At 38.0% G+C, this 21907-nt stretch overlaps 1 protein-coding gene across 6 annotated transcripts in view; it reads right to left on the bottom strand.

Moving 5' to 3' along the window:
* Positions 1-21907, bottom strand: part of WDFY3 (WD repeat and FYVE domain containing 3) — a 249052-nt gene that overhangs the window by 31966 nt on the left and 195179 nt on the right. For 5 of the 6 annotated variants that reach the window (XM_061145614.1, XM_061145615.1, XM_061145616.1 and 2 more), the window contains 11 exons: positions 19879-19932; positions 17531-17699; positions 14358-14521; positions 11452-11600; positions 10197-10317; positions 9610-9695; positions 7790-7870; positions 5692-5746; positions 5307-5426; positions 2231-2348; positions 724-830 (listed from right to left, as the gene is read on the bottom strand). In XM_061145614.1, coding sequence (XP_061001597.1) covers positions 724-830; positions 2231-2348; positions 5307-5426; positions 5692-5746; positions 7790-7870; positions 9610-9695; positions 10197-10317; positions 11452-11600; positions 14358-14521; positions 17531-17699; positions 19879-19932 — 1224 coding nt within the window. The remainder of the gene's footprint in view (positions 1-723; positions 831-2230; positions 2349-5306; positions 5427-5691; positions 5747-7789; positions 7871-9609; positions 9696-10196; positions 10318-11451; positions 11601-14357; positions 14522-17530; positions 17700-19878; positions 19933-21907) is intronic. The other variant, XM_061145612.1, reaches the window with a different exon arrangement.

Below are 21907 nucleotides of genomic sequence, written 5' to 3'. Positions count from 1 at the left end.
CAGCCTGGAGCACACTTTCTCTAGATATCCACACCAGTGACTTCCTCACCTCTTTCCAGCTCTGGTTCAGATGTCTCCTTTCCAAGGAGACCTACAGTGACCAGTCTTTATAAAAATGGCATCATGTCCTTCCCCACCTTGCATTCCTGTACTTCCCATCCCCTTTCCCTGACCTCTATTTTTCGCATATTCTAAAATATTTTACTAGATAATTATTTACTATGTTTGTCTGTCTCTCTCAACCAAAATATATAAATTCCATCAGGCAGGACTATTGTCTTTATTCTCTGATGTCCTCTAAGCACCTAGAATAGTGCCTGGCATTCGGTAAATATTCAATAATATTTGCTGAATAAATGAAAGAGAATTTGGAGAAAAGCAATTATAATAGGGAAGATAGCAAATGAGCTAGACAGACTTTTTAAAATGTCTGTTGGATTCAATCAGTTAAGGCTGAATTCCATACATGTGGCTAGAAAGCAAACGCCACTTGCTTATTTGACTAAAGGACCTTGGCGCTTGTTTAGTGTACACAAATTCTAGCTTATTTATCAATTTTGCTCAAGTGAAATTCCACCATCATTATGTTTTGACTACTTTTGTGACTAAAACTTCACAGGGCTTCATGGCAGGAGATAAACAACCTTAAAGAAAATAGCAAAAATGATCTTAAATAGAAGGTGCGAACAACATGCAAAAATTCTAAACTTAAAAGAGTTTTACCTGTAGCCTTAGGAATATCTGTGTGAAGGGCTCCATTCTGACAAGGTATGAAGCCACAATCATGGCTGATGAATAGTGGGTCCCATAGTGGTAGGCTGGAGTTTCTCCTGGCCAAGAAAATGAAAGCATAATTGAAAAGGATGAATTGGGACATTGGGACTGGTATAGATACACTCTTGATACTATGTACAAAACAGATAACTGTTGAGGATCTATGCACAGCACAGGGCACCCCACTCAGTGCTCCACCATGACCGAAAGGGAAGGAACCCCAAAAAGAGAGTGGATGTGTGTGTACGTGTAGCTGGAAGACTCTGCTGTACCGCAGAAAGTAACAACATTGGAAAGCAACTGTACTCCAATAAAAGTTTAAAAAACAAGAAAAACAAGAATAAAAAAGAAAACAAAAGGGTAACACAAAAACAAAATTAGTGTTGATCGATAAGACTTGAAAATGCTAATGTCTGTGATAACTGTGACACGAAGTACAGTCAGTTCTGGCAGTTGTAGAATAAAAACTTTTATGATGACGTTGAAACCTGTCATTTATATATCTGGCAACTATCCATTTTAGTATAATTCTGTGACTTTCCCCCAAATTGAGCACATCTAGCAATTCATGTTTTGAGGCTAACTGTAATAGATAGCAATTCATGTTTTGAGGCTAACTGTAATAGGTAATCCTTAATAGCAAACCACCTTCAACTAGAGCAGGATACGGACATATAGTAATTCTTTATTAGGTTCTGGCTTTGCAATAGTATACAGTTCTCTGAATTGATGTCTATGGGTATTATGCAATTTCTGTTATTTATTCTCCTTGGCAGGGGAAAAAAAAAGATTCCACACAGGGAATATTGTTAGGCTGAGTTTTTTTTTTCTCCTTTTGTTTGTTCTGCCTATTTGAAGGGGTAATATGATAAACATTAAACAATAAATCATGAGTACGTAAACTGCAGTATTTTAGAAGGGAGTCAATTGGTATTTTTTTTAATGTAAAAGGGTTGTAAAAAGTGCTCAATAAAATTAAAAGAATGTATAATGGAAAACAATCTGAAAAAGAAAAAAAATATACATATACACACACACATAGATATGCACACTGAATTACTTTTTGTATACCTAAAAACTCTGTAAATTAACTATACTTCAATAAAAAATATTAAGAGAGTGAAAAAAGGAAAGCATAGTTCCTGGCCTAAACACAATTAGAGATAAAGGCATATTATGATGGGAAATTTCTACCCTAGACAAAGCAGAAAGACTTAGTTTTCTGTCAATACTTGACAAGCTACCTAAAAAATGCCTTCCAAGCATGGCCGTCAGTTGGCATGCAAAACCTGGTTTTTCTAACTTTGATAGTTGTGTATATGCATGCATATGTAACACACACAGACATAATCATATACAAGCAACTTGGGGAAAGATGGAAGGGCATCAGACCACTAAATAATGGCTTACTTTTGAAATTTGGGTACCAAGTCCCATGACAGGGAAAGTTACTTACCATTAGGATCTTCCCAGTCTTTATATCGCTTCTTATACTGAGCTAATCGTTCATCTGTCTGTGCTCCCATTGGCTTGGCCAGGTTTCTAAATGTCTTGGGATTAGTAAGATCGACCTCCTAAAATACAAAACAAAACCCAATTCCAAAATTACTATCCATCCTCTGTTTTCACCACTGTAGACACAATGGCTATAGCCATGATGATTTGTCAATGGGCTAGTATCTATGGGATCACATCACCAGAACTGGACTCCAAGATAATGCCTTGCACCTACTGGTTATCCATATTTTACAGACAGGCATGTGGCAGTTTAACTGGTTCAGTATGAAGACATCTGTTTCAGAAATTTATTTTGCACAGGGGAAGGCACTTGGAACCCAGGTTTGGAGATGAGGAATAAGAGGGAAAATCCTTCCCAGTTTTGACAAGGGAGCAGCAGGAGATTGTGGACACACAAGCTCCAATTCACCTTTGCTCTCCATCACCTACCAAACCAGAGGATCCAATCTCCCTTCTATTCTCTTTCCCTCCTCCCCTCTTTCACTCCAACTTCACTTCTGAGCATTTTCTTCCTAGAAGTGAAAGCGAAGTGAAATAAACTAGAGCACTCAGTAACTTGGTCACCTCCAAAAGACAACATCATACCAGGCTGTGATTCCCAAATGAGGTGGATTCTTTCAGTCTACCAGAGATCATTTTAAAAGCTCATCCTTAGCTGACTTAATTCACATATTTAAAAGGAAACCAAAATTTACCTCCTAAGGGTATTAAAAGCAGACATGTGAACTATGTACCCAAGGGATACCTAATTTGTGTCTTTTTTATTTAAAACTCAACATTCAAAAAACTATGATCATGTCATCTGGTCCCATCACTTCAAGGCACAGATGGGGAAAAAAAGTGAACAGAGTGACAGATTTTATTTTCTTGGGCTCCAAAATCACTGCGGATGGTGACTGTAGGCCATGAAATTAAAAGACACTTACTCCTTGGAAGGAAAGCTATGGCAAAACTAGACAGCATATGAGAAAGCAAAGACATCACTTTGCTGACAAAGGTTTGTCTAGTCAAAGTTATCGGGATTCCCTGGTGGCTCAGACAATAAAGCATCGCAATGCGGGTGACCCAGGTTCGATCCCCAGGTCAGGAAGATCCCCTGGAGAAGGAAATGGCAACCCACTCCAGTACTCTGGCCTGGAAAATTCCATGGATGGAGGCAGTCCATGGGGTCGCAAAGAGTTGGACACGACTGAGCGACTTTTCACTTTCAGTCAGTTATGTTTTTTCCAGTATTCATGTACGGATATGAGAGATGGACCATAAAGAAGGCTGTGTGCTAAGTCACTTCAGTCGTGTCTGACTCTTTGTGACCCAATGGACTATAGCCTGTCAGGTTCCTCTGTCCACAGGATTCTCCACGCAAGAATACTGGAGTGGGTTGCCATTTCCTTCTCCAACAAAGAAAGCTGAGTGCCAACGAACTGATGCCTTCAAGTTGTGGTGCTGGAGAAGATGCTTGAGAATCCCTTGAACATCAAGGAGATCAAACCAGGCAATCCTAAAGGAAATCAACCCTGAATATTCATTGGAAGGACTGATGCTGAAGCTGAAGCTTCAATGCTTTGGCTACCTGATGCAAAGAGCCAACTCACTGGAAAAGACACTGATGCTGGGAAAGATTGAAGGCCAAGGAGAAGGGGACAGCAGAGGATGAGATAGTTAGACAGCATCACTGACTCAAAGGACATGAGTTTGAGCAAACTCTGGGAGATGGTAAAGGACAGGGAAGGCTGGTGTGCTGCAGTCCATGGGGCCACAAAGAATCAGATGTGACTCAGCGGGTGAACAACAACATGGCCCCCCAGTTTTACCAACTTGTATTTTAAAAGTCTTAGACAGGAGAAACTAATCCACACTTATGAAAATAAGTCAAGTTAGTATTTGTTCTCTGCAATTCTACATGCAAAACACCTCATTTGTAGTTTGATTATGTCAACAAAGATGAGTAAAGTATGTATAAGTACCAGGCCTTACTCTAGAGTTTGGGCCCTAAGAGTTACCTAAGTTGGTCTTTGAGTTCAACGACCTCACAGCTGAGTAAGGTCAGACAAAAAGCATGCTTACAACATGTAAAAGAAAGCAGCACGATACAGCTTCAAGGCGGTGTGGGAACAGAGGAAAAAGGAGAGAGAGAGAAGGTCCCCTGGAGGTGTGAGTGAGTATGTCCTGCTGGGTGAAACACAGCTAGCCAGAGGAGCCTGGCAGTGGGAGCGCAGGTGGGCACGGCCGTGGGGAGAAGTCCAGGCGGGGAGGGCAGCACGTGCAGAGCTGCTCAAAGAGGACGGGGTGGGCCCGGACAGCAGTCCTGGGAGTGCAGGAGGGGTACCTAAGTAGCAGCTACTCTGCAAAGGGTGCTATACTGATATTTTAAAATTCCCTCCAGGGGCTTCCCTGGTGGTTCAGTGGTAAAGAATCTGCCTGCCAAGGCAGGACGGGTTCAATCTCTGCTCCGGGAAGATTCCACATGCCCTGGTGGAACTAAGCCTGTGCATCACAACTACTGAAGCCTGTGCGCCCTAGAGCCCTTGCTTCGCCACAAGAGAAGCCATGGCAATGAGAAGCCCGCACACTGCAACTAAAGAGTAGCCCCTGCTTGCCACAACTAGAGAAAATTCTGCGCAGCAACAAAGATGGAGCTCAGCCAAAAATAAATAAATAAATGAAATTATCTCCAAATTGTGATGATGATTTATGCAATACTTTTTTAAACGGAGAGACGACTCAATTAGATTTATTTCTGAAACTGGCTGCAGTGTAGAAGGCAGTGACCTCCTCCAGTGGATCCAAATTTATTGGTACTTTAGGAAATTGAATGAATCACCATGAATCCAAGAAGTTGGCTAAGCATCCAAACTTTGTCCAAGCCTAAGCTAAAGCTCGTCTCATCTTCTTGGGAATAAGTGCCTGTTGAGAACTTAAAACTATAATGCATATAAATCACTTAAGCCACTGAAGCATCATTTAATTATTTTTGAAAATGTGTTCCAATTTCACAGAAATGATGTGACATTCACCTCCGAGTCGTAATCCGCAAGGATCCAGGGGAAGACAGGATACTGCATGAGGTCATTATATGATCTCCCAGCCAAAGTGTTCAAGTGCATCAAATACTGAAAGTTGCTGATTTCACCTCTCTTGGGAAAAATAAATAAAGATCCACTTTAAAGCGATCAATTATTTCTACTATGTTTGCTTTTAAAAATTTATATGCAAAATGAGGCAAAGGATAGTTTCTTACAGATTTCAGAATAACAAAACACTTTCTTTCTAAAAAGAACAAAAACAAAACTTTTTTGTCCATGGTATATATTTTATAAATTATTAAAGTGCTTTTAACTGAATGACTTATACCTTCTGACTACAAATTATGAAGGAGGCTTACATTTTCACTGAACTTACCTCCCATCTCTGAGTCACAGACTTCTCTCCAACCAGAGTGCTAAGCAACCCAGATCTACAAATGATAAATAATTACATGAACTGTAGGCAACATACTGTTTTAGTAACATATTAATAATTTTAAATCAAAGTAATTACAAAGCTGAAAATTTTAAGTCAACGGGTCCATGAATTTTTCAAACTATGGAGGACAACCTACTGGGTAGGTCATGAAATCAGTTTAGTGGGTTGTGATCAGCATTTTGAAATATGAAATAACAGAATCGAATTGAAGAAAACAGAGAACAGAACATTGGAAGGCACTACACATAGTAAGGGAAGGTATTTTCAGAATTTTAACTAAGTCTGTGTTAATTGGAATGCAACGTAGTGTATATTTTTTACTGTGGACCAAAGCAAATGACTTTGAAACAAACACTGATCTAGTTCAACTTTCACCCTTTTACAATAATCCCTATATAAACTGATTTAAAGAGATTCAATTAGAATAAGTGATATAGCAAACTTTTCTAGAATGCTATAAAACCCTTAAGGTTTAACAGCTTTGTAACATGGATAATTAATAATCTGAAGTTTGTGAACTGGTCACAGAACCAGTAGTAAAGCACTTATCCATATATTTTATTATCCTAAAGTAAATTAAGAGAGGTGTTAACCTTAGTTCATAAACGTTTCTAGCTCAGGAGTACAGATAGCACTTTTCACTTCCAGAAAAATTCTTCCTTTCAGGTAAACTGAGTGCAAAGGATACTAGGTGGCGCTAGTAATAAAGAGCACGCCTGCCAATGCAGGAGACAGAAGAGACTTGGGCTCAGTCCCTAGGTTGGGAAGATCCCCTGGAGGAGGTCACGTCAACCTACTCCAGTATTCTTGCTTGAAGAATCCCATGGACAGAGGAGCCTGGCGGGCTATAGTTCATGGGGTCGCAAAAAAGTTGGATACGACTGAAGCGACTTAGCACTGGAAAAAGAGCCATGATCATTTCTCAACTTTGTAAGAAAGGGAACAACTGAAAAGGAGATTAAAGTTGGAAATGAATTTCTGCTTCTTGCCTGCCTTTGAGCTTTGAACAGTTCTTTAAGAACTGCCAACTCAGCACAGAACAATGAAATAGCAAGTTGGAGATTATCTAGGCAGGCAAAAGTACTAGAAAGTTGCTTACAAGTAGAAAAAAGGCTAAATATGCTTCACGAGAGCCTTTTGCTTCCTGTATTTATCTTAACAACAACACAAATGATTAGCAATAGAACATGTTTCTGAGGTTAACAAAAGCATACATGCAGTATCTGTATTTGTTAAATGCCAGCTAAAAAAAATAAAAATAATTTAAATAGAAATGCACAAATTTAATATGTATAGATGCAAACAAACTGTTATCACATTTTATTTACAAATTTACAGAATGTCCAATAAAGTTTTAAGACATTTTCCTGCAATCTGTAATAATTAATTTGTAGCCCCAAAGCACTGCTTCTTCTCCAATGGATTGTAAAGGGCTACTAATACAAAAGGAAATGCACATTTAGAAACAAATCATTCAAAAAATTTAATTAATTAGCTGATTAATCAGTAAAAATTAAAAAGTAAATATAGAAAGCTGGTATGTATTGAGATAAGCAAACTTATCCACTAATAGTAGAATACAAATGGGTATAATTTTTATAACAAGGAAACCTGATAAAGATGAAATATACAAAAATAAGAGAATGCCTTATATGTAATGATGAATGGCTAGTAAATAAAGGCAAAGTTCCTAAAGAATTTTTTAATAACAAGAGGAAATATTTATATATAATACTGAATAGAAGATGCAGAGTAAAAGTGTCTGTTTATATGATGGACTCAATTGGGCACAACGGTGCATATGCTCAAAACATTAAAGGAAAATGATCAACATGTGAGACATTTGACACTGGCTTGACATGAGCGATCATGCATACATTCTCTTATTTCTAATTTTCAGTACTGTAAAATTGCTCTACAAACAACTGGGGGTTAGGGTGCAGGGATATTCATTAAAATATTAAATAATACTGTCCAGATATAAATGATCCAATTTCAGTATTAAACTAGAATGTACAAGAGGCACATGACCTACCCCTGCTCCACGCTGGTGTTCGGTCGCTGCCCAGACACAGACTCTGAACTGTCAGTGAGAGATGGCACTACAGCCAAAAACCTGGAAGATTTAAAAATAGCATAAAATTGGAAATGACGTGTCAGTCAGGATCTAACGGGAGTGTTAGAAAGAATGACTCATTTAGGGCTTAACTGCTGCATTTACCGCCACCGCCCCCACCCCTCAACTCCTCAACAAATGGCAGGCAAAGGGAATATACAATAATTAGAATACTAGAATACGCTAACAAATAAGGGTAAGATGATGGCTTCTAAAGCCAAACATAAAGATCCACAGCAAAATCTGACATGTTAGAGTTTTACGTATGTTGCAGCATTACTTGAAGAAAAAGCCTTGACACAGTGATTCACAGGAATTGAGTCAACTTAGTGATGTCCTCAAGAGTGATTGAGGCTAAACACTCATGTGACAGCAAGCCCAGTGCTAACAGCTAAACAAATGACAGGATAGAGGCATCACTGACAAATGAAAACACCCACACGAGAAAAACCTTTACGTGACACTGTTATGATTATGTTCAGAGTTGCTCCTAATGTCAACATATATTTTTTAAGGGCAAGCAAGAATTGTGGGAAAATCCTTGGAATGAATGTGGACCTTGAACTTGGCACATACACAGAAATCTCTCAGCTAAAGACAAACTCATCTCCTTGTAACTAACAGCTTCTAGTTGGGAAGAGCAGATAACTTACCAACGTGGAAAACGATACCACCCTTAGAAATTAACAAGACAGGCAACTAGCATTTCAACCGTTGACTTGGTTCTTCCCAACCAACGCCCACGGGACTGTATCTGAAGAGCCGCCCTCACTTCTCTCCTGCTCACAGGCAGTACTGTTGTACTGCAGTGATAGTGTTGCTTGGTATTAGTCACGCCTCATCGGAAACACAAAACCTCCCTAATAGATGGATTGCCAGGATTTATATTACTCTCTGAACTTCCCAGGTGCTGCTAGTGGTTAAGTAACCCGTCTGCCAGTGCAGAAGACAGAAAACACTCGGATTCCATCCCTAGGTCGGGAAGATCCCCTGGAGGAGGGCATGGTAACCCACTCCAGTACTCTTGCCTGGAGAATCCCATGGACAGAGGAGCCTGGCAGGCTGGGTTGCGAAGAGCAGACACGACTGAAATAACTTAGCATGCATGCACGCATACTACTCTTCAAAGAATAAGGGCTCTCTTATTAACTACCATCAGTTCATAAAAGCTTTACTACTCACACATCCAAGAGAAGAACCTTGAAGCACATGGACATATACTATTTCTTTTCCAGGTAAACACAGTTTACCAAAAATGAAATATGGTCAGATTAAATCAACTGCTTTATTTGGTTGTGCTACTTTTTCAAGGATGGAGGTATCCAACGTACCTTCCAAAGTCAGAAAAGTCTCACAAGAATATAAATTCTAAGGAAACTCAGGCTTCGCATTCAATAGCAAAGTATGGCACTGTCTTCTTTTTGGTATATATGAAGAAAGCCTATTCTGAAACTGAAGTATTATTTTTAAAGCTATAGTTTCATCATTACTTTATACTTAAAGAGATATTCTGACGAAGTCTAGTGTAAGTTACCAGAAGGAAAAAAAACGTTCTTTCAAAATAGAAGAGTGTCAGAAGAAGCACATTTCAAGAGGCTGGTAAAAATGAAACATTTTCTTTAAAGAAGTTAATTCAAGGATTTAATTGATTTTTAAAAAACGAGCTGAACTGGTAATGCTTTACACCTCCCATTGCTCTCTACAATACAGCATTATGAAGTATTCCTAGTAAACTATACCTTTGATAAACTTTGTTTCTGATTCCTTTCTGAAAAGCAAGGAGGTAGTTTCGTCCATCTCCAGAGAAAACTTCCACAGCGATAGGCTGAAAAGATCAGAGGGAAAGACATTAAGAAAAAAATGCAAGTAACGTTACATATTAACTTTTCCACTATGAGTTTCCATAATATTGAAGAAGTTAATCTGATGACTGGAAAACATTTTTTGAGTCATGAATTCCTAGCAGATTAAATTACAAAACAGATTGAATTTGTTCTGCTCAATTTGTTTCTAAAATCCTTACTAGAATAATGATAAAATAATTACAAAATTATAATTTTGTACATTTATAGTGAATGCAATTTTTATGTAAAAAATATAAACCTGGATAACTACAGGGAAAGATGGATAACAAAGATATCACTCAAAGTTTTAGAATGCTTTTTTTTTCAAAGGGATGTATTATAAAGTTATGCCACATGTGACATGAGCTTGTTTATCACACAACCAAATCCAGTACTCTAAGGAATAAGGTGGAGCCTATCACGTATACATCCTCTAAATAAAGGAACATGACAAAACGTTTATTTCTACTAAATCAACCAACCTGCAGGAGGTATCTCCGTTTATGCACTTCCTTGATATCTTCATATGCAAAGATGCTGCACGTTCTCTTGAGCTGACTGGGGCCTTGCCTGGCTCCTCTAGGGATAATTGGCTCATGCATACTAGAGGCAGCCCGGAAAAAAGGAGGCAACAGAAACAAAGCAAGAGGTAAACTCCTGTTCAACAAACAGGTGCTATTTTCAACATGTGAAAAGAAGCAGGACACAATGTATCTGAATATTTTAGTTAAAAAAAAAAAAAACCTTTTAAGAGAGTAATTTGTTAGCAACTCAGTATACTAGAAATCCCCTTTGGTGAATATAACTTAAAAAATCCTATTACTGTCAGGGAATATCTATCAGGCATAGCTGGCACAGTGCCAAGGTCTATATACTTTTAAGGGTACAAGAAAATGTTTTAATATCTTTTAAAAGCAAAAGAAAAAAACCTGAATTTTTAGGTAGAAGAAAATGTTGTAGTATATAAAGTGAATATATTCATCTTTAAACCAACACAATCAGAAAACATCGCTTTAAATAATTTTACATGCAAGAGGAGGCCCATAAAAGTCATCATGTGGCCCTGATGGCTGCTAAAAATGATAATATGAAATTATCTCCTAGGAATGAAGATGACCGTGTCCACATTCACCATGTACGTTAGGTGTTCAAAATGTTAGAGGAAGAGAAGGGCATGTTGATTTTCTAAGTCTTTAGCTTTTTATCTTCCTTCTCGTTTTGTCTGCCTCTGGGTTTTCCATTGCCCAGTATCATGTCCATCATGGGACTGGCGGAAGAAAAGGAAGCTGATCAACTCAGCCAGTTAATCCCTGCCTGTGTATAGGTCGCACTGCTTCTAGGGTACTCAGAGGACATGGGCGTTCTTACCTTTGTTGGAGTTTTGTACAGATGCCTGTGTTTTTGCTATAATGGTGTTTGCACTGAGATTTGAAAAAAGAACTCTCTACACATTCAGAATAACTTTGTAAATATACAGATGACAATATCAGGAACTTGTATTATATCTAATGCTATTAATGCATAGCAATAAATTTTATTTAGTTTTCATTTTGATAAATAAGGCAAATTTGTCCTTTAAAGCTTTGAAATATTACTCTTGTGAATATGTAATGATGGATGCATACAAACTGAGAGCATTACTTAAAACATAACTTTTCATTAAAAAGAAAACAAAACTACGTAGTTATCTTGTTTGCTAAAGACAGCTATACTTTGTCTCTTCATTCATTTACTTACTTTGGAGGTAAGGTTTCAATATCTCTTATTTCTCTGGTTGCTGTCATTGTAAATCCATCAATCACATAGAAATGCTCTTTACCAAAGAGGAGTAGCCCCTCACTGGTATCAAGGCCCTGGACTCGAGCACAGCGGTACATGTGCTGGATCTATTAAGAAAACCAGAAACATTCATTAGTGTAGTTTTTAAAAAAATCAGGTAATTTCTTTAAAAAAAAAAAATACAAAGGAAGTAAAAAGTTTTTAAATATGGATTTAACGGATAAACAAAATTTTACCAAGATGTTACTGTGTGATGGCACCCCCTGAGCTAAGCATATTAATCTGCGTGCAAACATAATAAAGAGAACAGCTAAGATTGCAGTCTTGAGTTGCAGTTTGACTTCAGTAAAAGGAAACGACCTTCTATTCACATCCATCCACTCAGTCCACTTATCCTCGTACTCACTGAGTACTAACTCTGTGCCAGACACATGAGTATGAGGGTCCAGAGTCAGTGAACAAGTTAGAAGAGGAGAGAGATGGACAGAAACTTTGCAGGAAGGGGAACCGAGGCACACATGTGGGAAGATTACGACTGTGCCCCTGGCCAGGCAGGCCACACAGGGTGAGAAAGGTATGCAGAGCCTGACATTCCCGAGTGATTTTCTAGTTTTTGTCATTTAACTATAGATTTGGTCAGATTTCTTAATGTCTCTGGGCTTCTGTATCTTCATGTAAATTTCAAATATACTTCAGTGGCGTGTCGTAAGAGAGAATTTACAGAATCATGTTAGCAACTGCTGGCTGTCTTCTCTTCCACACAGCTTATTTTCCTCTTTTTCCATAACAGCTTCTGGAATTTGTCTCTATTCGCTCCCCACTGGATTCTGCCTGCCTGGCAGACTGTGGTGCCATTGTAAAAAGCCAAACTTGGCAGAAGCTGTGTTTTCCTCATAGAAGGACGGACTTGCTAAAGCCCTCAATGTTACCATTGTTTTCTTTCCAACAGGCAGGATCTAGTTCTTAGTAAAAATTCCTTCTTGCTTATACTTAGTTTAACATGAGTCAAGGAAAAAAAAATCAGCAACTGAATCAGAGTCAAACAACTGTCAAATGAATGTCAGTCTAAATGTACTTCCTGCACTATCCAAGCTTAAAGCAATTACAGCAAAGGCTGTACTCACAAGAACAGAAGATTAAAACATGACAGTATCAGAAAATAAAAATATAAGTTTCAACACCACATGTGAACTACAACAAAAATTTAGAATGTTACAGCAAAAAAAAAAACTGACATACTTCTAAAATAATTCTATTTTAAGTAAAACAGACACATAGAAAATGTTATTTCCTAAGTGCATACCTTGAAGAATTTTCAAATGCTTAAAATATGATGCAAGCAGCATCCAGAACAAGAAACAGAACATTCCAAAGCCCCCAGATGCTTACCATGTGCTCCCTTCAGACCTATTGTACTTTTATAGTTACAATTTTTTTTAATGTTTTCATTCAAGATTAATCAGGCTACATATTTGAACAGAATCTGAAAAAATTAAGCTCTAATTTCTAGTTACTATTTCTTAGTGAGTAATATTTCAAGGGTTATACCACAATCTACTATAACAGGCAAACATAATCTTCAGAGACATGATACTACACATTCAATTCTTTCATTCTTTTATCCCTTTATTCATTCAACCAAAGACTCCTTCATTCAAGGTTTACAGAGTGTATATCAGGTGATTAAGAGCTGTGCAAGGCACTGGGATAGAAGTAAGGAAACAGTGTCTGCCTACAAAGAGCTCACTGTCTAGGGGAAGAGACAGACACAGGAACAAAGAATAACACAACAAAATGAGTGACAGACATAAAAGAAAGTGTTAGTCACTCAGTCGTGTCTGACTCTTTGTGACCCCATGGACTATAGCCTTCCAAGCTTCTCTGTCCATGGAATTCTCCAGGCAAGAATACTGCAGTGGGTTGCCATTCCCTTCTCCAGGGGGTGATAGATATAGGGCTTTTATAGTTACAAATATTTTTCTCTCTTTTTATGTTCTCATTCAAGATTAATCAGGCTACATATATTTGAACAGAATTTTAAAAATTAAGCTCTAAAAGAGTGAAAGACATAGAGCGTTATAAAAGCTTAGAGGAGGGTATTTATGTCTGAGCTGGCAAAACCCTGAAGGAAAAGTTTCTATGTGTTGAGTATTAAAGACTCCAAATAAATGAAGCTGTGCCAAGTGAGGGTTACAGGGAGAGAGGTGATGTGAGTGACAGACGGGGGCATTTATGCAGAGAATGCAAAGAGTAAAGCATAGATTAAAGAACCGATGGCATGGATGGAGTGAACTGCAAGGTACAAAGGGCTACAGGGGCTCAGGCCACTTGGCAGAGTCAATAAAGTAAGCCTGGAGCGGTGGCAGGTTCTAAGATGTTGAGAGTGACATAGGAAGGCAAAGTAGTCTTCTGTGAGTGAAGCTGAGTGTAGGGGTGAAATATGAGGCTATTGGTGATGGGCTCAAGGCTTGGGGGTGATGGATTAGTTGAAGCTGCTTGAGTGGTTGGTGCAATTACAGAGGGGTAGGAAAAAATACGGGGCCAAATTACTGAACAGGTTGTGTACATGAGACAGAAACAGAACTAAGGGGAGAGCTGCACTCTGGTAAAGGGTATACCGAGGAAGACAGTGAACCAGGTGAAGATGTTCATCCTGTATCTGCTGCCACTGCATGCTGCTTGGCGTCCAGAGAGGTGAGAAAGTCCTGCAGATGAGAGTGCTGAACCCAAAAGGGGGCTTAATACTGATTTCACTGCAAAGGCTGAGATATGTCTCTTTGGCTGCCAGATAAATACCCTTCAGCTGTCTTGCAAAAGGGAAACAAACCACTCAACGTAACCCCTCCTGTCCAGAAGCCCAGCACCTTTTCGCCCTCCTCTAACAGGCGCAGCAGGGTGGCGTTGTCCGTCTTCTCCTCCTCTTCTATCGAGCTGCCCTCGGCCGTCTGGTCCTGTAACTGCTCCTGCGTCTCCTCATCGCCTCCATCCGGCGCTGACCGAGACCGTTTGAGAGGTGGCTTGACCAGTCCTGCAGGACAAGAGCCAAGAGGGTCATGTGATCTCACGGGGGCCACTGGGAAGCTGTTTAGTCTCCACGAGTCCCACCTGTACAATTTGAGAGAATTCAGGAAGGCATGCACACACTTCAGTGGCCAATAGCACAGGCTCTAGGGACTTCCCTGGTGGTCCAGTGGTTAAGAATCCACCTTCCAATGCAGAGGACATGGGTTCGATCCCTTGGTCAGGGAACTAAGATCCTAAATGCTGGGTAACTAATACCAGGTTACCTAATACCATGAGCTGCAATTAGAGAGCCCATGTGCTGCAGCTACTGAGCCCAAGTACTCTAGAGCCCATGAGCTACAACTAGAGAAACTCTCTGCAACAAAGAGCCTGTGTGTTGCAATGAAAACCCAGTGAGGACCAAAAAAATCACCACCACCACCACAAAAAACCCCAAAACCAAAACAAATAAAAAACACCAATCACCGCTCGCCTCACCCCCACCAAAAAAAAAGCAAACCCCCCCAACTCAGCACAGATCTGGTATTAAACAGTTGTATGACCTGGAAGTATTATCTGCCCTCTCTGAATCTCAGAGGGTTCTCATTTATAAAAACAGGACAAAAATATCATCTCTCCTGGATACCTGGAGGACTGTTGGAGAACTAAATGAGGTAATTCCGGTCAAGTGCTTAGGATCGTAAACTCTCAGCAAGTGTCAGATGACGATGATGATAAACAGAGAGCTTAGCAGAGTGAATGGTAACAGGGGTGATGCTAACAGGTGGGTTTTACTGAGGGGATACTGTCAATAAATGGTCAGTCATTATCAGAAACAAGAATAAGGACAGCAAGTTATAAACATGATTAGAAGAGATCCCACCTACATGGAGGGCCCATGAGGGCTATTTTAAGACTCACGTTACAAGTGGCAGTATGGTCATTCAGACACGAATGAATTTGCTTAATTCATCAGATCATAAAGAGTCAGAACACAATTCTTTTTGATACAGAGCTGGATACTTTAATTTGCCCAATAAGTTAACATTTTACTGCCTACATTTTGATAATTTTATTGATAATCACAGGAGGTGAAATCAAAATCTGAGGATGAAGGTAATCACTGATATCCCGAAGTATAGGAAACACTCAAACTCTAAATCTCACATTTAATATTCTTTAGTTTGTTTCCTCAGAAGTAATGTTACATATACCAATTATAGTTGCTCTAAGAATTTTGGAAAAACATATCTGCTAGAATCCTACCCTTTGAACCCAAGTTGTCAGAGGTTCTGCTTTATCTTGGGAAGAACCTTATTTTCACATATCAAAGACTACAATAAATAAGTTGGAGAAGGAAATGGCAACCCACTCTAGTATTCTTGCCTGGAGAATCCTATGGACAGAGGGTCCTGGTGACTACAGTCCATGGGGTTGCAAAGAGTTGGACATGACTGAAGCGACTTAGCACGCATGCACAATAAACAAACAAGAAACAGCTAGTCTTGCTGAGGACATCCAGCGGGGGAAATGCTTCCAGCTGCTTTATTTATAGTTTGATGAATCAAAACCTCCAATTCTATATCTAGCATACCATCTTGCACATCATAGCACTAACACCAATATTTGTGGTTTTAGCTCAATTAGAAATTAGGAAAATGAGGCTAAGAGAAGCTAAATGCCAATGACCCAAACACATCACCATGAACTCTGTGAATTATATACCTTGGTTATAGCCATTAAACACACCTTTGGACCCATCTCAATGACTTTGCTGATGCAGTGTCAAGAAATAAGAAGACTAAAAACTCTAACTACTAAAAATTTCAAGGATTTTATGAAAATATTAGGTCACGTATGAAATATTTAGTAATTCATAGTCATCATGAGAAAAAATAGGTATGATAGGAGAAACTGACCACAACTATAGATAAACGTTTTTGTTGACATGGCCCATATACTATTAGGTTTTTATCAATGAGATCTGAAAATAATTTTTAACTTACACTTCTTAATTCACATTCCAGGGCTTAATCTATAGACTATACCAAGACTTTTGAATTTATGATACTTCAGAGGTTTAAAAAATAACAATGGATTGATTTTACTTTTACAACATCGACTGAGTCCCCACTGTGTGCTAGACATGTGTTAAAATCTATAAAGGGATGAGAAAAATAAACTCTGCCGCTGAGAAACTGCTAATTTAGGAAAACATAAAATCACTCAAATTGCTGTAAAGGATATGAGCAAAGTGCCACTGGAGCCAGGGGAGCTGAACAAGAAGGCTTTAGAGGAGGACAGCTGGACCAGTATCTTAGGACAAAATTGGGTAGGTCCAGTTCACAGTGAAGCTGTAGGAAGAGGGCAGAGGGCGCACATATACAGATGTCCAGAATCAAAAAGTCCATGGCCATTTTAGTCCAATCCCTGATCATATGCAGGTTTTACTAGGCTCACAAAGTATAGATCTGGTATAATCTGTTTTAGCTCATAGGAGAAAAGACCATTATTTCTTACTGTTGGCTAACATGCACTAACAACACATTTAATGGTTGCTTTAATTTTATAATATTTACTTAGTTATTAGGGCCTTAACTTAAAACATCAGGTACCACGGAGAATTCTGCCAGATACAGTGGGAAAAAAAAAAAAAAATCAAGCCAATGGGTACATGACATTCATCTGTAGGCAATAAAGAAGAGCCAGTCTCTCTAGTTCTGATATAGAAATCCACCTTTAAGAAGGCTGACACATAAAATATGCACAGATACTTTTAAGGTTGGTCCTACTGTTTATAATATATAAATAGTTGCTCAGTCATGTCCAACTCTTTGTGACCCCATGGTCACAAAGTCCTGACAGGCTTCTCTGTCCATGGAATTCTCTAGGGAAGAACACTGGAGTGGGTAGCCATGTCCTTCTCCAGGGGGGTCTTCCTACTGTTTATAGTGGCTAATATTTTTCATATGAGCTGGAGTAGAAGGAATGCTCCCAAGTATTTTTAAGCAAATCAGAGAAGAAGGCTGCTGACCTTTGACTTTGGCAATTGTGTCTTCACCATGCTCTGGTTCTTGCTGAGCAGCTTCGCCTTCAGAGCTCTCTACGATGGCATCTTGCACAATGGCTGGGTTGCCGGAGGCTAGTCGCATGTAGTATTCTTTACTGTCGTAACTTACGGCTCTTCTGTATCGAGCAGGTTTCTAAGGAACAGCAAAAGGAAAGTGCTCAGCTAATTCATCTTCGAGAATTAACAGACTGCACTTAAAACATAGTAAATGCACAGGCTTTTGGGTTAAGTTTCTCTCTTTTTAAATTGCACTGACTTTTAGAAGACATATATAAAACAATAATATTAGTAGTTTTGTTCTTCCCCAAAAAAGAAATACATCATCTTTTGTCAAATGTTTCCATGGGTTAGTACAGCACAGTAGAGAGAATGCCCGGTGTCGGAAAGCATCACATTGTAAGGGGATGTCTGGTTTGTGGAGAGCCTGGAATTTTGCTTCTGCCCCAAGTAAACAGCTTAGGCCTAATGTTCTTTGGTAGGAACTTCCTGTGTGTTTACTGCAGATACTTGGAGGTAGAAACCCAGAACTGCCCTGTTCCTCCGGGTATCCCCTATTGGGCCTGTCACTGGAAATGGCCCAACCCTTCAGAGAGTCCTGACCCAACATGGAATTTATTGGCTCCAGGCCAGATGACACCGTTTGGTTTGCCTGCCACTCCAGTTTCTGTCTCTAATTTGCTAAAACAACCCTGTTGTTTGTTGTGTAAGAGAATATGATCCAGAAACTTAATAACTAAATGACTGTATCAAAAACATACATAAATCCATTTTGAAGAAGAAATTAATTACCCAGAAACATCAGAAGAGATTTAACTTTTTGCTGTTTAATACAGAGCATTTTCTTTTCAGAATAATTAATATTTATCCTAAAAAACAGGTTTTCCAGTTGACCCAAACTTTTTTCTTAAAACAAGACAATGAGAAATTAAGGTCTAAAATTTCCTATAAAAATGTAAGACCAAAGGAAAAAGTTTATATGTATATAGGTTCATTGACCAGAACGACCCAGACTTTGAATTAACAATTAAGAAAAAGATAAGAGTTTAAAACATGCTTAAAGACCTTCTCTTTCTAAACATTACTTTCCTTCCTCATTAGTAAGAATATCTAATTGAAAATATTCTATCAGCCTAACTCTCCAACTCAAATAGTTAATATGTATTGTCTACAAAAATACTTAAAGTAAAACTCTTTAAAAAAAATGATTTCGAACTAAACTGGAAAACAAGTGTCCAACTGGATGAAATATTTAGACTAAAATACTGAACCAATTTTGAGGTGAAAAGATACCTAACTCAAGCCACCGTTACCCTTAACTTCAGGTATAGAATCAGAATGAAGAGAGCTGCAAGCTAACTGATGAATGATATGCAGCAAATGAAAACTGGATTATGTAACACAGAAGTATTGAAATGATGTAAAATAACGTTACAATTATGGAAGGATGAATCTGATGAATTAATAAGAATATTGTAGTATTTTTTGAAATGAAAGCAGGGTAGTTAATTTTGTATTACAACAATTCTCTACACAAGATTTAACAATTATGTTCAACTCAAAATTGTTCATTTTTAAAAAGATGAAAGCATAGTTAGTGATGGGCAAGACAATGAATTAACAGATGTGGGACAACATCTCCTTGGATACTGACTTCATATCTGATTTGGAACTAAAAGCATTCTCCCCCAAATATTTTGAGGTAAATTTCTGTGTTGGAAAGTACTGCATTTTTTTTTTTTTAAACTGATTATGTATTGACTCTTGCTGCAAAAAGATAACAATTATATAAATTTAAATCGAAATAAAATTGTATTTAAAAAGTGATCATACACTTAGTTTCTACTTAGTTCCTTCTGATTGAAAAAGTAATTTTAAAAGAGAATACAACTTGAATTCTCAAAATATATATTGCTTAGTATCTAGAAGAATTAAATGAGTAATTGAAAACAAACTTGGTGGTGTCAGGCTGCCCATTACTAACATGCCTTGGGACTTGTTAGTTTATGTGTGAAGCGGTACACTTCTCACGGTGAGAGCGATGGATATTCAGCCTGTTAGTGAGCTGCATACGGATCCTAGAAAGCTATTTGGATCAAAGCAAGAGAGACGAGAACATCTCTCAACAGGAATGAAATTCACTTTTTTCAACTCTACAGAATTTATAGAAATAGCAAATTGAAAGTTATCTCTTTAGGTTAGTATAGTCTACCATGCACTAAGATAAAATAAAACAAAATCAAAACAAAGAAATTAAAAAAAAAAAAAAACAACTGTAAGTATTTTGCATTCTTTTATGGTATTTTGTGGTTTACCTTTTGAGGAATGATATCATCAGGTGTCTCAGGCTGTTTACTTGGGATCTCAGACTGAAAATAGGGTATTAAGTATAGACACATCAGAAAAAAATAACAAAGAACAACACAAAAATAAAATACTCTTGAGGATTGTATGAAATATGGAAGATGCACTCACACAAAATTAACATGATATCCTAAGCTGCTTGAAATAATCACTTAGCATCTTGTGATTATTTTCTCAATTATCAAAAGTAGTTTTAAAGTAAAACATAACTGCTAAAATTCTCAACGTTACTGAAAAAGACAGACTTCAAAGTCACACAGACAAAACTTGAGCACAGGCTGCCAGTGTCATGGACAATTTATAGACAACTCTTTATATGGCTTCAAAGGAAAAATACAGAAAATTGGATAATAGAACCTAGTTCTAGCTATTATTAATATCTTGAACCTAACTTTTACTGTGCTTATCTCTCGATCTGTTTTGCAACAGAAGCAACTGGTTTGAACTATTATCTACAATATCCCAAACCACAGAAATCACTAAGTGCTTGTTAGTGAAAAAACATCTTTCCCTAAAAGCCAGAGGACCTACTTCCTTTGCTGCCTTCATAACTGAGATCCCAGAGAGGCTGAAAGTGGAAGGAAGCTTGGATCATCAGTCTCCAAACATAAAGTTTCTGTAAACATTACCTTTTAAACAATAAGGTAGCTGCTTTGCATTTTATTCTCAGAATGAAACTGAGTAACAAGAAGGCAGTCTCTGTTGAGCTGCAGTGTGTGGCCTGTGCACGTAAACATACATATGGATAGCTACAGACAGACAATAACACACCCAAGCAACCTTCCAGTTCCTCTTTTCACAGTTTGTATTTGGAGATGACTTCCAGTACCCGGCCTTACAGTAAATATGAGCAGGCCAAATGCTTTCATAAATGTTTGCTTCCCCCGGCAAAAACAAACACGAACTACTGGGCAGACTTTCAAGTACTTAATGTGGTTTTAATAAACGTCTCTCCTTAAAAGCGAACTTTTAAAAGCATACCTTAGGTTGACAGATAATCTTTAAAATACACATCTATGTCCTCAATCGTGGTAAAGGTTTGGGTTACACGAGTATTACTACACATTTGTTGAGACTCACTGAATGGTACACTTAGGATTTACATACTTCAATCTATGTAAAATTCATGTCAATAAAAAAAGAATTCTGAACAAATACTGAACTTTACTGCTATACATGTGGAAGTGTTTAGGGGTGAAGGGTACTGATTCTCCAACTCATTTTGAAATTAATTAAAAAATAAGATGGACTGGATAGAAGTGTGATAAAATATAGCAAAATGTACCAACTGCTATTGTCAAACCCAATTCTGATGTCCACTATGTATATCCCCAACTAGAATGTGGTCAGGGTCTGACATGTACATGATGGTATGTTCCCTGGAGCATATGATGGGGTGCTGGTTTAATACGTATTTCTTCACTGAGCCACTAACTGAGGTTCTAATTTTACTAAAAGGTACAGTGTTCAACATCAAAGGTATATGTATACTAATAATTTTAGTCCTCTTTACTTAAAAAATTTTATAACTAAATCATTATTATAATTATGTTTATACACAGAAATTCAATGTCAGAATTTCTAGAAAATACTTCTATAGTCCCTTTAGTTCTAAGTTTTCTCTGTTCTTGACAATGGAATTTCCTGAGTTGCTTAGTTCACACATAGCATTTAAAAATACATGCAGAGGAAGCCATAGGAGACTCACTTAATTACAAGAAAAGGAACTCAGGTGAGTTGCTTACACTTCTGCCCTGAGCAGCTCAACATTAAAGGGAAACAATGAGGTTTTTATCCAAATATTTGCAAAGAACCGTAAATTTGTTTGAGACTATTACTCTGTTAAAATAAGGGGACTGCAGAATTAAAACCTGGTTTTAGTACTTAAATATAATTTTTAAGTGGCAAAATATGGAATTTTATTCTCCTTCCTCAGGATTCAGAGCAGCTAGCTGCTTAAAAACCACCAGGTTTTGTATT

Source organism: Dama dama, chromosome 6 (genome assembly GCF_033118175.1).
Source record: "Dama dama isolate Ldn47 chromosome 6, ASM3311817v1, whole genome shotgun sequence".
Lineage (NCBI taxonomy): Eukaryota > Metazoa > Chordata > Mammalia > Artiodactyla > Cervidae > Dama > Dama dama.
The sequence above is the reverse complement of the archived record's forward strand: the minus strand, read 5'-3'. Positions and strand labels throughout refer to the sequence as shown.